General features: G+C 40.7%; 2 protein-coding genes across 2 annotated transcripts; both read right to left on the bottom strand.

Annotated features, from left to right (window-relative positions):
* Positions 1-7,286: 7,286 nt before the first annotated feature.
* Positions 7,287-8,142, bottom strand: LOC103868784. Its single transcript, XM_009146851.2, has 3 exons — positions 8,027-8,142; positions 7,840-7,915; positions 7,287-7,712 (listed from the first exon to the last, which is right to left on the bottom strand). Exons 1-3 carry the CDS (start codon positions 8,140-8,142, stop codon positions 7,287-7,289), a joined length of 618 nt encoding a protein of 205 aa, XP_009145099.2.
* A 3,555-nt stretch (positions 8,143-11,697) lies between these two features.
* On the bottom strand, positions 11,698-12,381 carry LOC103868782 (putative nuclease HARBI1). The gene is made up of 2 exons (XM_009146850.1): positions 11,946-12,381; positions 11,698-11,828 (listed from the first exon to the last, which is right to left on the bottom strand). The coding sequence occupies exons 1-2, from the start codon at positions 12,379-12,381 to the stop codon at positions 11,698-11,700; spliced, it is 567 nt and encodes a 188-aa protein (XP_009145098.1).
* Positions 12,382-17,804: the final 5,423 nt, after the last annotated feature.

Below are 17,804 nucleotides of genomic sequence, written 5' to 3'. Positions count from 1 at the left end.
AATGTTAATGATAAATCATAACAATAAAAAGACATTTCATAGAAATTAGAGAATTAAGGCCAATCCTTAATTTCATGTGATTATCTGACTTTTGATACACATATTCTATTATTCTGTGCTATCTTATTATCAAAGAACACATGCCTATCATTACTATTTATGTTTCCGACATTTGCACCTTGCCGCAGTTTCAACAACATTCCCTTATAAATCCAAAAACTATCTTTCTTAGTTTCTCCATCTCTTCTTCCTTCTCTTTCTCTTTCGACTCTCAGCTTGTCTCCATCTTTGTTTATCAAAAAAAAAAGAAATTTTTAAACCATGATAATTGTGTATTTCTCGCTACCATTGTTCATATTCATGGTGTTCCTAGCCATTGCTGGTTGTGTAGGATGCTTCTACATGGGTCGACATCAAGGGATAACTAATGTTGGTGGACCAGCAATGCCAACGGCTTACCCGACCACTCAACAAGCTAATCAAGGTTACAATACCAGAGCTCAGCCTTACCCCAAGCTCGGTCGCTACGTAGCGACCGAGCTCTTCCGAAACATCGATACGACGCGAATCCATGCATTCTTGTCTACCTTTTGATGCTATCTCCCGAAGACCGTAGCGAACCCATTTTGTGTTTTCCGTCATTTGAAGTCATCAATCAAACTTTACGTTAAAAACCGCGGAAAAATCGTTTTTATCGAAAGAAGTTATAATAAACGCTTCAAGTCAAAATACGGCCCAAAGGGACCTAAGGCATGACTCGAAGCCCACTTTATGATTTCTTAACCAGCAGCCCGTAAAACGTAGGACGGTTTACGCTTGGTTCGCAAGGAAAGATAAATGTCAAGTTTTCGCGGATAAATATGAAATTTTGAAGATAATTACGAAGATCGGGAAAAATGGAATATCTCCATTTTTTGGTTATGACGGCTTAAGGACAAAAATAGAAAAGCGTAAACCGACCTAGGAGCGAGTATGTAAGGAGTCCAAGGCGAGAGGCATGGAGAGAGAACTTTTTCACAGCAAACTTAGCACTTAGAGCAATTTAGGCAATTTTCCGTTTTTTGTTATTCGAGCTGCGACTCAATTAGGTTGTTGCTGTCTTAGGGTTTTAGAACTAGGAATCTCGCTGACAACTCTCGAAGCCCAGGCTCTTACCTTGTGGTAACGCTCAAACGCAGATTCGGAATAAGATCTACTTTGCTCTACTTTTCTGATTATTATACTTTATCGTTGTTATCTCGTGTTCTGATTGCTTAGCATGTGGTATTAGCAGATATCCGAGACCTTTGGGAAATTAGGGTTCCCCTACTTTCCTTATTTAAACGGAAATCGACAGTGCGAATTTTGGTTTCCACAGTTTGGTGCTAGAAGGAGTTGGGGGGTACGGATCAATCTAACCCGCAAAAGCCACCAAACGATCAGGAACGATATGCAAGACTCGACATGCACGAACGTCATCTCGTTCAAGGGGGGAGCAAAGGTCGATCGTGCAAAACCTCGTAACGACCTCCTTGTTATCGAGCTGACGATTCAAGATATCGACGTCGCTAAGGTGCTAACCGACACTGGAAGTTCGGTTGATATCATCTTCAAAGATACTCTCGAAAAAATGGAGATCGATCAATCCAAAATCGTAAAACATCCTAGCCCACTGTTGGGAGTTTCGGGAGAAACCACCATTGCCTACGGATCGATTAATCTCGCAGTCAAAGCTGGGACCGTGACAAGAGTCACTGAGTTTCTAGTCGTTGACCATCCCGCATCTTACAACGTTATCATGGGAACGCCATGGTTGAACGCCATGCGTGCAATCCCGTCAACGTACCACATTTGCCTCAAATTCTCAACCTCTAACGGAATCGAGGTAATATGGGGAAATCCAAGAGTATCGCAGGTGTGTTTCGCCGCAGAACAAAAACGAAAAAGACCAGACCTCGAAACCACTCCTAGAAAAGTGGAGAAAAAGTTCTCTGACGAAAATTCGCGAAGTCAAGATCTAGCTGAACCCTTCTGGCAGTCCTGTAACATCGCGACCCTAGAGGAGAAACGCGAACCAACTTGCGAACCTGTGGTGACAGTCTGTCTCGACGAAGCATTCCCGGAACGCTGCGTCGAGATCGGAGCCAATCTCCGCGAGCCCTTGAGGACAGAACTCATAACCTTTCTAAAAAAGAACCTCAATACTTTCGCGTGGGCTGCAGAAGATATGCCAGGGATCGACATTAACATAACGTGTCACAAACAAAAAAGACGAAAGCTAGGACCCAAACGTGCTTCCACGGTAAACGACGAGGTCGAAAAATTGCTTAAAGTCGGGTCTATAACAGAAGTAAGATATCCACACAGGCTCGCCAACCCTGTAGTAGTCAAAAAGAAAAAGGGAAGTGGCGAGTCTGCGTGGACTTTACCGATCTAAAAAAAGTCTGTCCAAAGGATAGTTTCCCTCTGCCACACATCGATCAATTGGTAGAAGCAACGGCGGGCAACGAACTTTTGTCTTTCATGGATGCCTTCTCGGGTTACAATCTAATTATGATGAATCCCGACGATCGCGAGAAGACTGCATTCATTACTGATCGCGGGACCTATTGCTAGAGGGTAATGCCCTTCGGCCTCAAAAACGCTGGCGCAACTTACCAATGACTCGTGAACCGTATGTTCTCCAAACAACTCGGTAAAACAATGGAGGTTATATCGATGATATGCTCGTCAAATCCCTCCAAGCAAAAGATCACGTATCACATCTCGAGGAATGTTTCGCGCAGCTAAATTCTCATAACATGAAGCTCAACCCGACAAAATGCAGATTTGCCGTGGCATCTGGGGAATTCCTCGACTACCTAGTCACATACTGCAGCATCGAAGCTAATCCAAAACAGATCAACGCATTGATCGAGATGGCTTCACAAAAGAATAAGCGGGAAGTCCAAAGGCTGACCGGTAGAGTCGCAGCACTTAACCGATTCATTTCACGGTCGACGGACAAGTGCCTGCCTTTCTATGATGTCCTACGGGGAAATAAAAAAGTTCGAATGGTCAGAAGAATGCAAAAACGCTTTCCAACAGCTGAAACGGTATTTAGCTTCTCCTCCAGTCCTCGCAAAACCCGTGGAGGAGGAACTTTTGTTCTTGTACATCGCCGTATCGGCAACAGCTATGAGCGGCGTCCTGATTAGGGAAGAACGCGGCGAACAGAAACCTATTTTCTATATAAGCAAAACCTTGCTGGATGCCGAATCTAGGTACCCGTTAATGGAAAAATTAGTATGCACGGTCGTAACATCGGCCCGAAAACTAAGATCGTATTTCCAGTCCCACACGATCGTCATCCTCACGACATTTTCCCTACGAACGATTCTGCATAGCCCAAGTCAGTCAGGCCGACTAGCTAAATGGGCGGTCAAGTTGAGCGAGAACAATATCGAGTATCGGCCGAGAACGAGTGCAAAATCACAAGTGCTCGCAGACTTCTTGGTCGAACTACCAACGGGGACCGTAACCAACGAGGAACCAAATTCCACCTGGCTCCTTCACGTCGACGGATCCTCATCCAAGCAAGGATCATGCTTTGGAATTCGCCTTACATCTCCGACAAGCGAGATCTTGGAGCAATCATTCAGACTGGAATTCCACGCCTCAAACAACGAGGCCGAGTACGAAGCACTCATTGCAGGGCTGCGTTTAGCTCACGGCTTGAAGATACGCACTATCCACGCTTACTGCAATTTCCAGTTAGTGGCAAGTCAATTTAGCGGAGAGTATGAAGCAAGGGACGAAAGGATGGACGCGTATCTCAAACTGGTCCAAAATCTAGCTCAAGAATTTGACTTTTTTCTCTTACACGAATCCCCCGTTCCGAAATTGTCAAGGCAGATGCTCTTGCGGCACTAGCGTCAAGTTCCGACCCGGGTCTTAAAAGAGTGATACCGGTCGAGTTCATCAAACACCCGAGCATCAGACCACCAATCGTCGTCAACCTCATAGAAGGTCAAGATAACGAGGAAGAAGAAATTGCGATACAACCGGAATCAGAGCAATCCGATTACGGCTGCGATACTCCATGGCTGCAGACAATTCGAGCCTACATCACCGACAGAAAGCTACCTACCGAGAAATGGGCAGCCCGCAAAGTCCGAATGCAGGCCGCACGTTATGTAACAATCGACGGTGAAATTTGCAAATGGAGATTCTCCGGACCACTCATGACGTGTCTAGAAGGGGAAAAAGCGAGAAAAGTGATGGAGGAAGTACATTCTGGATCCTGCGGAAACCATTCCGGTGGAAGATCCCTAGCAGTGAAAATCAAACGCCATGGATACTACTGGCCAGCGATGATCGGAGATTGCGAGAAATTCGCGCGATAATGCAAAAAATGCCAAAGGGATGCGCCAACCATCTGACAACCAGCCGAAGTTCTTTCCTCATCACATCGCCATATCCCTTTATGCGCTGGGCCATGGATATCATCAGACCTCTTCATAATTCAAAGCAAAAGTGTTTCCTCTTAGTCCTCACCGATTTCTTCTCAAAATGGGTAGAAGCAGATTCGTACGCAAGTATAAAAGATGTCCAAGTCAAAAATTTCGTATGGAAAAACATCATCTGTAGGCATGGAGTTCCTTATGAGATCGTAACCGATAACGAATCTCAGTTTATCTCCACCTGGTTCGAGGCATTTTCCGAAAAATGGAAGATACGACTGAACAAGTCGACGCCCAGGTATCCGCACTGTAACGGACAAGCTGAAACGATCAATAAGACCATTCTCGACGGACTTAAGAAACGCTTAGAGGCTAAAAAAGGCAAGTGGGCCGACGAACTCGAGGGAGTCCTCTGGCCCATCGTACCACCCCAAGGCGAGCAACGGTAGAAACACCTTTCGCTCTGGTGTACGGAACGGACTGCATGATTCTCGCAGAAGTTGAGTTCCCCGGTGTTCGAAGAAGATTTCTACCCGAACGAGAAGAGCTTAATGACGCCATTCTCTTAGATGATATCGATCTCATTAACGAGCGCCGAGATCGAGCACTCATTCGAATCCAAAATTACCAACACGCAGCCGCAAAGTACTATAATTCCAACGTACGGAATTGCATATTCAATGAAGGGGACTTGGTCCTTCGCAAAGTCTTCAAAAACACCGCTGAATGAAACGCGTGAAAACTTGGAGCAAACTGGGAAGGACCCTATAAAATCGAAAAGGTCGTCCGATCAGGCTCCTACGAAATAGCCAACATGCAGGGCGTAAAAATTCCAAGAACCTGGAGCGCAATGTATCTAAAAAAATACTATCACTAAACAAACCACCTCGCAACTACCGAACTACAAGACGGCTTGATCTCCATAAGGAGTACGTAGGCAGTTTGTCGAAAGGCAAATCAGCTGTCCACCCTCACTAAAAAGGGGGGGGGGAGTGGATACGTATACTCTCAAATTCGAAAACATCTGACCACACCCTCGATGTTTCTGACATATTTTAATCAAGCGAAACATTTTTATCCGCAAATTATTTTCAGGTCCTCGAAAATAAACCAGTCGCTAAGGAAAAGCAACGCGAGACATCACAAAAAAGCCTCAAGAGTTATTTTTTCCCGGCCGACAAAACGAAACCTTCGTCACGAAAAATAATGAACATGTTAAACACCTCAGCCAAACACACATTTTGCGCAAAAACTCAAAACGGCGACATCTGCCACCAAGTTCGGTGCTGATCACATCGAACTCTTGAACGTTCTAAACAGACATAGCCATCTCACGAAGATGACTCTCGTACATCCGACACAAGGATAATAGCGCTATAAAAGAAACCCAAAATTTTAGTCTACCACTCCCAGTTGGCTTAAAAATTGTCACTGGAGAGATGCTCGATTCGTATCAAACAAGTCGTGTAAGCCGAGAACCTAACGCGGACTTTAAATCGGTACGAATCAGGTTAAAATCGCGATAGATAAATCGCAATCGGTAGCCGGCTAGTCACCGCATAAATCTTAAAATCGAAAGTAAACCTAGGTCTTGCCCTAAACCCAGCGCACTGGTCTCTAACATCTCAAGGCATGATATCGAAAAGATACGAGATCATAAAACCATGCCTCTATGTTTATATTCGACATCTTCAGATATCCCGCGAAATATATATCTCACGGAAAAACTCTCGAAACGGATCTCGAACAAAACATTTCACATCGAAGAAGGATATGAGACGACAACTCACACCTTCCTTCCACACCATACGCTAACTCACGAAAAATGCAACTTGATCATCTTGTCATAAAATGAAAGCCGCAGGATGGCAGGGATTCAAAGCCACAAACGGCCAGTCGCAAAACATGAAATAAATCCATTTAAGGCCAAAACATCAAACATAAATCACAAGAGATCTAAAACCATAGTCGTCTTCTGAACTCACGCTCCCTCCTCACCCATCGCTTCGTCCAAGCCTGGAGCCGCGTCACTCCCGTTTTCTCCGACCACGGGATCTTTCCTCTCTGGATCTTCTGAACACGTCGGAAGGAAGCATGCGGATTTCAGGTCAGCTGGGACGAGATCGAAATCTCCATCCACGGCTGCCAAATCCCCCTTTCAGTCAGACAACCGGGTCTCTTCGGCCTCTAACGACAAGGAGTCTCGCTCTAGAACGCCCGAACTACGGCCATCCCGCCCTCAATCGTCGCCAAGGCCAGATCCCTGCTCCGGATGCACTCGAGGGAGCCAGGAAAGGCAGAGATCTTTGCCAAACGAGCCTGAAACTCAGAGCGTAACCCAGGAAGTTATTCCATAACCCAGCCGTAATGTATTTCATTCAATAAATCAGCCGTTTATTATAATAACTCCGCCGAAATTGACTTCGCGACGTCTCATATTTTAAGACATCAATAATTACGTAGGGGCTATTAAGTTATGTAGGGACTATTAAGTACATACATTTCGTTTTCAGATGTTTTTGCCATTTCCTCAGCTGTAACTGGCTAATTATGCCGCCATTGTTTTGGCGTGTAAAAATACGTCTGAAACTAATACCAAGACATGACAATCCAAAAACTCAGCCGTAATTCAAGAAAATAAAAATCCAAAACCCAACCGTAATACAAAAACATGAAAACAAAACCCAGCCGTAATACAAAAACTTTAAGATCCAAAACCCAGCCGTAATAGAAGAACATGAAAATCCAAAACCCAGCCGTAATAGTAGAACTTGAAAACCAAAAACTCAGCCGTAATACAAAAACATGAAAATTCCTACAACACATGCTTACATCGGACAAGTTTTAGCATTATGTCCACTCTGTCTACATCGAGAACATGTCCCTAGGACGTTTGTTTGCAAGTGCAACTTCTAAAGCAGATTTCATCATATTTTTCTTAGGACTTCCTGGTTGTTGACAAATAGACGGGGGCAAGCATGGTTGGTTAGCCACGATTCCTGAAACATGTTGCGCTGAGTCAACCGGCATGACCGATTCAGCGTATGCGCTCACCAAATAAGCGCTGTTATAGTAAGGACTGCACAGGGATATACGACAAACATTCATGTACTCCGCAGCTGCGATTGTGTGTACATATGTTAATTTCTCGTGTTCGAAATGCCGACATGTGCACTTTCGCTTTGCCAAATTAACAACATTCAAAGACTCGCCAGAAAATTCATATTTAACTTCATTGTGATGATCATCGATCCTTTGTACCGTCAAATCTCTAGCGGCAGTTACACGACCCTATTAAGAAAAATAGAATAAATGTGAAACGGCTAACTTATTACATATAAAGGCTGAATTAAGAACTATAAAGGCTGACTTAAGAACTATAATGGCTGACTTATTTTTACTGTTACGACTGACTTACATGTAGTAGTTTCTCCACACCACGCGTAAGCGTGGTTGGCTGCGATCTGGCATCCTCTCTCCGTTCAGCAAACCATCTGCTCATCATAACCCGTATCGATTCTAATATTCAAACAATGTTAAGACCTCTAGCATTCGACAATCCTCTGTTCATTGATTCCGCTATGTTCGTAGTCATCAAATTGTACCTCTCGCCCGGGAAATGAACACGCGTCCACAGTCGGACATCAACTCTTTGGAGGTAGCCGTGGAGTGCATGATTAACCGCTTCAATCTCCTCAAAAATCACAGTAAAGTCATACATCCTAAAACATCTCGCCGCTATCTTCACCAGACGAAATACATCTTTTCCTTTGTACCGTCCCAATATGTTCTTATATAAATGGTAGGTGCATATTCCCCGAGCAGCTAATAGATACACATTTCTAATTGCTTTCCCTATCGAGTTATGCATATCCTAGATTATCTCAAGACCCTCATCGTCAGGAATCAAAAGTTTTAGTTGCGTAAAAAACCAATGTCACGAATCATCATTTTCAGTGTCAACCACTGCGAAGGCTATTGGAAAAATATGAAAGTTACCATCCTGAGCTAGTGCTGTGAGTAGCGTCCCTTTGTATTTACCATTAAAAAACGTACCGTCAACGACAACAACTTTGCGCATGAAAGGAAACTCATTTACGCTCGCATCAAATGCAAGAAACACATATATGAATCTTCCAAGCTCATCGATTTGAAGACGCGTAACTGTACTCGGATTTGCCCTTCTTATCATGTATAAGTAAGAAGGCAATCTTTCAAAACCCAGTTCACTCATCGATTTTCCTTGCAAATTTCAGCGTCTGGTATGATTTCCAATAATCCATCTGTTCACATGAAAAAACGATACACATAACTCAGCCGCATCATAAAATTAAGACAGCCACAGCGTAAAAATAACTAAACCCTAGCTTTATTATAACTCAGCCGCATCTAACATTATAATAACCCAGCTGCATTGTATTAATATGTCAGCCGCTACATTTCATATTACTGAGCCGTATCGTTAACATAACTCAGCCGCATCAAAGTAATATATTATTTTCTCTTTTTGTAACCAAATGAATATATTATTTTCTGTACATGAAAACTATATTGTTTTCATTAAAAAAAGACGTACATGTTCATTGGGGATACATAAACATGTACGTCTCTTATGTTGCTTTTATTATCTCTATTAGATACTTAACTTTTGTTTTTATTTTATACTTTACTGTCATAAAAACTATAGTGTTTTCATTAAAAAACATATACGTGACTTTAGGGATACATATTAATGGTGAAACCTTAAATACATAATGCCATGTATTTGCAAATATAATACATGATAATGTTTGCAACGATGAAGATTCAAATAAACATGCAGGTGCAACCACTATAGATTTAAGATCATAGCACAAAACTAATTAAAGATTTGAATAAACATGGAGTATAATTATAAGATAACCGATTTCGATGCATGCTATTAGACTGATTGGTTTGCTTTGTTAATTAGGAAGCATATAATATATTATGTTATGCTACAAATTAGTGAATAGTGCCGGCATATATAATTAGTCTAACTAGGTTAAGATCCGCGCCTTGCGCGGGATGAACATTATATATATAAACTATTTTATATATTATATGTTTCTAACATATTATGAAATAATATATATATATATATTGAATAATTAAAAAATCAGTAACTATAACTTATATAATTAAATTGGTGCGAACATATAAAAAATTTTATTAATCCAAAAAATATTTTTTATATTTGATATGGTATATAATTAAATTTAAATGATAGTAACATATATATATAGTATATTTTAATATTAATATTTATTAAATAATATATTTTGCTCATATTTTTTTATCATTTTTATCTGTTATAGCAAAAAATTTAAATTACTGATAACAAAATTTTCACTCTGAGATTAATATATATATATATATATATACATATATTCCTATATCTTTTATTGTAATATTTATTAAATGAGACTTTTAACTTATATGATTTTTTTTGACAAAAAAAAAAAAAAAAAACTTATATGATTTTTTAATTATTTGTATCATGTCATAACAAAAATTTAAACCATGGATCACAAAATTTGAATGTGAAACTTTTAACAGTTTTAGTAATTTATACTCGTTTTAAAAAATTCAAAATATAACATATAAAGAAAAAAATTAATTTTTATTATATGGTTACTATGGTTGTTTAATTTATTTTAATAGTTTAAAATTAATTAAATATAATATAAGACACACTTATTTTTATCAAATCTTTATTATTCAAAATAATTAATTGTCATATATATACTTTAGCCACATTAGGCAATTCCATAATTTTATTTAAGGAAGTAATGCATCACATTAATAATGTATTTATGGTTAATTTAATAAAAATCTTATTTTATATTTAGATGGACCAACCTATTTCTCTAAGGATTCTAAGAATCATTCTAGTGATGACATGTGGCTACAAAAAATTTTGTAATGCTTCTCAAATAATATATAGGGGATAAAGAAAGGACTTTTAAACATAGAGTGTGAGAGTGATTGTGGGAGTGCCACATAGAAAATGGCATTTTAGATAATAACACATGAGGCTAAGGTTAGTTTGTAAGAATGCTTTTACTTTAATATTAAGGGGATTACAACAATAAATTTGGAACATCTATCTTTCATGCAAAAATCTATTATTAATTATCATCTTATATAGTATAGTATATAAGTCTACTAACAAATGAAATAAATTGAAAAAGAAAGTAAAAATATCGCATGTGATAAAACTGAACAATTCTCAAATAAGTTTGACTCCAAATTATTTTTCACGTTTCAAAAAGTCAATAATCAAATAATATATACAAATAAGATAAATATCACAAATATATTACACATTTATTTATAACAACCAAAGGAAAAAATCAAAAACTAGTATTTATCGTATAACTTTTTAATTCTCGCATTATCTTATTATTACATATTTTTTAATTAGATACAAAATGATTTTCAATTGCAAAGTCTTCACCAATTTTCACATTGTATTTCCAATTTCACTCATAATCTCTCTCAATCTCTCCCAAAATCTACTATACTCAATCTCTTATAATCTCTCATCAAACTTCACCAAATCGCCCATTTTCTTTGTGTTCATATCTGGAAATCACTCAACCATCATCCTTGGTCAAAATCTCACACAAATTAGCTACTCAGCTTCGGCTTGATCATTCCATTCTACTATCACATTGTAGCATATCATGTTGCACTTCCAACTAGGAACAAAATGAATGTTAGAACTATGCATCTTCACTTACGTCATCCATCTATTCTAATCTCTCATACACAACTGGTCATTGTAGCTCCAATTATATTCTCGTTGTACTATTTTACATGGTACTTTCGCCTACTATGGCCCTGTTCGTTTGGTGATCGCCAGCATCAGCGACTAGAGTCAGCAACTGCGACTTGATGTCGCCAATAATTGTTCGTTTCCATGTCGCGCGGTTGATTGCAGCGGTTGTCGCTGGATTGTTCGTTTTCATGTCGTGCGATTGATCGCAATTGTCGCTACGTCGTTTGTTTTAGTGTCGCTTGCGATCAGATCTTTACATTTAAATTATTCATTTAGTTTTTAACAAAAATATGATTACAGTTATTTATATTTTTTAAATTTCATTTTTAGTTACTCAGTTTTAATTTTTAATTTATACATATCTTGTAAATAAAACCATAATAATAAACTAAACATAAACTCAAATTTAAAAACTAAAAATCAAATATCATAAAACTAATAAATAAAAATCAGTACAAAACCAATTCAATTTAACTAGTAAGGTAATCGATATCCTCTACTCAACTCAGTAGTAATATGATCACGTAAACCTTCCATGGCTCTATCACAAGTCGGCTCATATGGAATATTTCCATCATGATCATCACCATTTTCTTCATCTTCATCTTCATCATCATCATCATCATCATCATCATCATCATCATCATCATCATCATCATCATCATCATCATCACCATGTGTATGATATTCGTCTCTTCTCTGCCAACGCACAAAATCACTACCTTGTCGATGTGAATCACGTATGAAGTTGTGTAGAGCCATCGTTGTTGTTACTAGCTTTATCCATTTGATCAAACCATACTTTGGATGCCTACGGTCAAGAATTCTCCATTTTGCTTTCCACACTCCAAATGTCCGCTCAATCACAGATCGCATGCTTGAATGTCTCCGGTTGAACACCTCTCGAGCGTTAGTTGGCGGTCCTCCTCTGTTGAATTGATCGAGATGATACCGAACTATACGATACGGACAAAGATACCATGTTCTTGTGGGATATCCAGCATCAACCAAATAATACTTTCCATTTGGCGGATGTGGAAAAAAGGGCTCATTCCTCGCACAATAAGTTAATACCTTTGTGTCATGTGCTCTACCCGGGACACCCACATAAGCATATATGAACGTCATATCAAAGTTACATATAGCAAGGAAATTCATGGTCGGCTCCTGTTTTCTACTCCTGTATGCTTCGGCATTTCGCTTCGGAGGGCGAACTGAGATATGAGTTTCATCCAATGCTCCAATACAATCTTTAAAAAATGGCCAGTAGCGATCATCACTTCTCAAAGCAGGACATAAGTCATAAGCTTAAACACTGCACTATAAGTCATAACAAAAAAACAGAAACTATTCATTCACTTAAAAAATACTACAATCTGAGTCAAATGCTTAAAACAAAAGTCAAACGCTTAAAACAAGCTTACTAAACAGTCATACTGAAACAGACGCTACAATCCTTCATAAATCTTAACTCCAATCATATGCTCAAGGTAGCTAATCTTATCATCATCACTAGGAAAAGACATAAACGAGAATCTGTTTGCTTCATCAGCTTTGAGATGGTTAACAACAACAATGTGAAATGGTGACCACTTAATCACTCCAGGCAGCTCATTAAGTATCTCCAATACTTTGTCTATACGGAATTTGCGATCCTGTTGCAACACCACACGATCCTATGCCATTATCTCTAGCATCTTTTCAGCTATCTTATTTTTTTCTACCAGAATTGCATTTCGAACAACATATGGCTCATGATCAACTTCTTTACGCTTTCTCTTTGACTTTGAACATCCAGCTCTACTTGTTTCTTCTCTTGGTGCTGGCATATCAGTATCAATTGAATCAGATTCCTCATCCTTTTCTGCATCTACTCTAGAATCTAAACTAGCTTCTCTTTGCTGAGCACTCCATCTTTCTGCTCCAGTCATAGTAACAGCACCAAACTCTGTTTCAAAAACATCCATGTTTGGAGGCACTTTGGTCTTGTACTTTCTTGCACCTTGCCATTCCTGTTTAAGAGAAAAAAAGTTAGTATACTTGAAGACAAATTGTATTTTTTCATGCTAATATACTGACATTACTAAAGCAACTAAGAGAAAGTTACTTACCGCAATGTGTTGATCCCACCAAGCATTGGACATCTCCAACCTTCCCATAGCATCATAGACAAGCCCGGTTCTATTATGAGTGAGTTTCTTAAACTTGACGTATGCTTTCCTACTAATATCAACCTTGTTCTTAAACCTGTCCCATATCCATCTCTTACTAAATTTCTCTTCAAACTTCTTTATGATGAACTCTCTTCCAACTACATTCATGCCACTCCTTGGTCTGTTTCCTTTTCTTTTCTCATCGGCATAAAGAGTAAACAAATACCGAACTTCTTCATCGGTCCAGTTCTAAATAACAAGTCTCATCAATACACAAACAAGCTAAACTAGCAAAAAAAAAAACAATCACAAAACATCTAAGGAACTAAAACTGCATAAGACACTTACAATATCATTATCAGCCATTCTTCTTGTCTAGTTGTTGTCTTGTTGTGACTTATGTCAAAACCTGAAAAGATAATACAAACATAAGTGAATCAAGGATTGAAACATAACTCAGATAGTAATGCCATTAATCTACTTGTTTCAACCAAAGCAATATTAATCTGATATGTGAATGAAGTAATGAATTAATACATGATCAAAGACTTATAATAACTGAAATCGAAAACCCATCTCTACAAATACTACAATCTTAGATGATCAAAACATATTATAATCTCAAAACACAGAACAATGCAATTTTCTTACATGCCCATCTTACTGATTTCAGTACTAGCTATAAATCCTCCTAAATCTCTCAAGTGAAAGGTTGAGATCGATTGTACCTGAGTTCGAATCAGAATCAGAGAGAGAACTGCCTGAAAGTTCAAAATAAAAGGATTTACTTCGAATCAGAGAGAGAGAGAGAGAGAGAGAGGAGAGAGAGAGAGAGAGAGAGAGAGAGAGAGAGAGAGAGAGAGAGAAGAGAGAGAGAGAGAGGGAGAGAGAGAGAGAGAGAGAGAGAGAGAGAGAGAGAGAGAGAGCTGAGGCATGAGAGATGGTGGAGAGAAGCGTGAGAGATGGTGAAGAGAGGCGTGAAAGATGGTGAAGAGAGGTGTGAGAGAGATCGTGAGGAGAGATGGTGTGTTGTAGGCATGGGTCGGAGGGTCGAACGGACGGACGGACGGACAGACGGATGACCGATCCGCGGTTCAGCCTTGTCTCGGATGGATGGTACGGGCCGGCTCGTCTCTTGCTTGTGATCGAACCTGCAACAGATAGGAACCTTTAGTGAGTTTTCAATAGGAACAAGAACAGAACAAGATATGATTCTTTTGGTTTTTATAGAATTGGATGAATGAAATCTAAAAACAAAAGATAGAGAAAGGAGTAGATTGGCGGATGGAATCTGCTGCTGGACGTATGTCTCTCTCAGCGAGATGCCTAGGTCGGATAGGAGGATAGTTATGGCTCCGGCTCTTGTTGGACGTGTGTCTCTCTCAAGATTCAGAGAAGGAATGGAATGGATCGATGGACGCCACAAAGAACAATGGATCGGCTCTTTGATATGTCACGCGGCTGCTCTCAATGTTTCACACAACTGAAAGACTTAGGGTTTCTTTGCTAAAGCAAAACTCGATTTCATAAAAGACTTGCCGAAAATTTGGCTACTACAAGTGTTTAAATAGCTGTTCCTTAATGGACTCTAAAAGATAAAAAGGCCTAGACAAATTGCCATAGTCTTAACCGAAATAAATTAAAGAAAAGCAATAGACCGGTCGCGGCTTGAGATGTCCGGATCAGAACTCATAGTATGCTTGCATGTTGCCTCATTAAAACCTTTCGGAAAAACCCAGTGGGACAAAACCCGATAAGGAAAAAGAGTACAACACATACTACTCCTTCTGATGGATGGCTACATCTCTGAACCGGAAGCAAGTTGGTTGGATGGATTGAGGATGAAGGTGGAAATGATCAGGCCGGCTTCATTCTGGTCGATGGAGGAGAATTGGCTTGAATGGAAGGAGTCTGGAACCTCTAATGGCTCGCTGGTGTCTTCAAGCTTTAAGTCGGCCAACTCCTGGATCAATAGTTGCTTGAATCCGGTTTGTTCCTGTGCAAGCAACTCCTGGACAGCTTTGGCAAATCCAGCTCTTATAACCCTTGAGCCGAACCTTGTGGTAGGACCTTTGCGGATGATGGGAACCTCAGTCGTGGGTACTACAACATCCCCTCCCTCTTGAACAGGTTCTGTCCTCAGAACATCTCCGTCATCTGCAATATAAGGAGACAAATCAGACACATTGAACGTTCGGGATACTTGGAACTCACCTGGCAGCTCTAGCCGGTAGGCATTGTCATTGATCCGGTCTAGCACTCGGAAAGGTCCGTCCCCTCGTGGGGATAATTTGCTCTTCCTCTCTTCCGGAAACCGTTCTGGCCTCATGTGGAGCCACACCCAGTCGCCTGGTTGGAAGATAACTTCTGTGCGTCCCTTGTTGAGCTTAATCCTGTTCCGTTCAGCCTTCTTCTCCAAAGTCTCCTTGACTTGCCGGTGCATGTTCTTCACAAACTCAGCCTTTTTTCACCACTCTTGCTAACTTGCATGGCTGGGGGCAGTGCGGATAGGTCCATGGGCGTCTCTGGTCTAAAGCCATACACGATCTCAAAAGGGGAGAGGTTAGTAATAGAGTGCCTTGCATGGTTATAAGCAAACTCAATGAAAGGCAAACAACTCAACCAATTTCTAAGGTTCTTACCCACCGTAGCCCTCAACAACTGAGAGAGTGTACGGTTTACTACCTCGGTCTGACCATCAGTCTGTGGGTGGCAAGTGGTCGAGAAGAGGAGCTTGGTTCCAAGCTTCTTCCACAATGTTCTCCAGAAATGGCTGAGGAATTTTGTGTCTCGGTCGGACACAATGGTACGTGGCACTCCATGTAAGCGCACCACTTCCTTGAAGAAAAGATCAGCGGTTTGGCTTGCATCATTGGTCTTGGAACACGGAATGAAATGTGCCATCTTGGAGAACCTGTCCACTACAACAAAAATAGAATCCTTGTGTTCTATCTTGGGCAAGCCCAGCACAAAGTCCATAGACAGATCAACCCATGGTGCAATAGGAATAGGTAATGGCATGTGTAAACCATAAGGATGCGACCTGGATTTGGTTTTGAGACAGACAGTGCACTTGGCACATAGGCTCTCGACGTAACGCCTCATCCTGGGCCAATAGAAGTGGTCGGAGAGGACGCTCAGGGTTTTGTCTCGGCCGAAATGCCCCATCAACCCGCCCCCATGAGCTTCTCGTGTCAGTAAGTCTCGCATGGAACCATGAGGAATGCACAGACGCTTCTCCTTGAAGAGGAACCCGTCCTGCTGATAGAATGGACCCATGGCTCCCTTAGCCGTGTTACTGTAAAGCTCAGAAAAATCAGGGTCAGTTTCATAAGACATTTTAAGTTGTTCAAAACCCATGATCTTGGCCTCCATGGTGGTAATGAGCGTGTGGCGTCGGGATAGAGCGTCGGCCACTACGTTGTCCTTCCCCTTCTTGTACTTGATCACATAAGGAAAAGTCTCCACGAACTCCAGCCACCTAGCATGCCTCTTCTTGAGTGTGGTCTGGCCCCTCAAGTGTTTAAGAGTCTCGTGATCTGTATGAATAATAAACTCTTTAGACAGAAGATAATGTTGCCAAGTTTCAAGTGACCTTACTAGAGCATATAGCTCTTTATCATAGGTGGGGTAATTGAGGGCGGCTCCACTCAATTTCTCACTAAAGAAAGCCACTGGCCGGCCTCCTTGGGTCAGTACGGCTCCTATCCCTGTCCCTGAAGCATCACACTCAATCTCAAAAGGTTTATCAAAATCAGGAAGAGTTAGGACCGGTGCATGTGTCAAACTATATTTAAGCCTGTTGAAAGACTCCTCTTGGGCAGGACCCCAAGCAAAGGTTACATTCTTCTTGATCACGGAGGTCATTGGGGCGGCAATGGTACTGAAGTCCTTCACAAATCGTCGGTAGAAACTGGCTAGTCCATGGAAGCTGCGGATATGTCCGATCGTGGTCGGGGTCGGCCAGTCTTGTATGGCCTTGATCTTCTCCTCATCAACCTTCAGTCCCTGTGAACTCACAACAAAGCCTAAAAATACCAACTGATCAGTGCAGAATACACATTTCTTAAGGTTAGCATAAAGGCCTTCTTGCCTTAAGGCTTTCAAAACCTGTTCTAGGTGTCCCATGTGTTCAGTTAAAGACCTGCTGTAAATCAAGATATCATCAAAGTATACAACCACGAATTTACCAATGTAAGGTCGGAGGACCTCATTCATGAGTCTCATGAAGGTGCTAGGGGCGTTGGTAAGGCCAAACGGCATCACCAGCCACTCGTATAGACCTTGCTTGGTCTTGAAGGCGGTTTTCCACTCATCTCCTTCCTTCATGCGGACTTGATGGTATCCACTCCTGAGATCAATCTTAGAAAACACAACAGACCCACTCAGTTCATCCAACATATCATCTAATCTAGGTATAGGGTACCG

Source organism: Brassica rapa, chromosome A05, assembly GCF_000309985.2.
Source record: "Brassica rapa cultivar Chiifu-401-42 chromosome A05, CAAS_Brap_v3.01, whole genome shotgun sequence".
In the NCBI taxonomy this organism is placed as follows: domain Eukaryota; kingdom Viridiplantae; phylum Streptophyta; class Magnoliopsida; order Brassicales; family Brassicaceae; genus Brassica; species Brassica rapa.
The sequence above is the reverse complement of the archived record's forward strand: the minus strand, read 5'-3'. Positions and strand labels throughout refer to the sequence as shown.

Excerpts from the sequence above, each read along its gene's own strand:
- LOC103868784 (XM_009146851.2), bottom strand. The coding sequence starts at position 8,142 with ATGTATGACTTTACTGTGATTTTTGAGGAGATTGAAGCGGTTAATCAT. Across the intron at positions 7,916-8,026 it reads GTTCATTTCCCGGGCGAGAG|ATGGTTTGCTGAACGGAGAG; the intron begins GTACAATTTGAT and ends TATGATGAGCAG. Across the intron at positions 7,713-7,839 it reads GTGTGGAGAAACTACTACAT|GGTCGTGTAACTGCCGCTAG; the intron begins GTAAGTCAGTCG and ends TTTTCTTAATAG.
- LOC103868782 (XM_009146850.1), bottom strand. The coding sequence starts at position 12,381 with ATGAATTTCCTTGCTATATGTAACTTTGATATGACGTTCATATATGCT. Across the intron at positions 11,829-11,945 it reads ACGTGATTCACATCGACAAG|ATGAAGATGAAGAAAATGGT; the intron begins GTAGTGATTTTG and ends ATGATGATGAAG.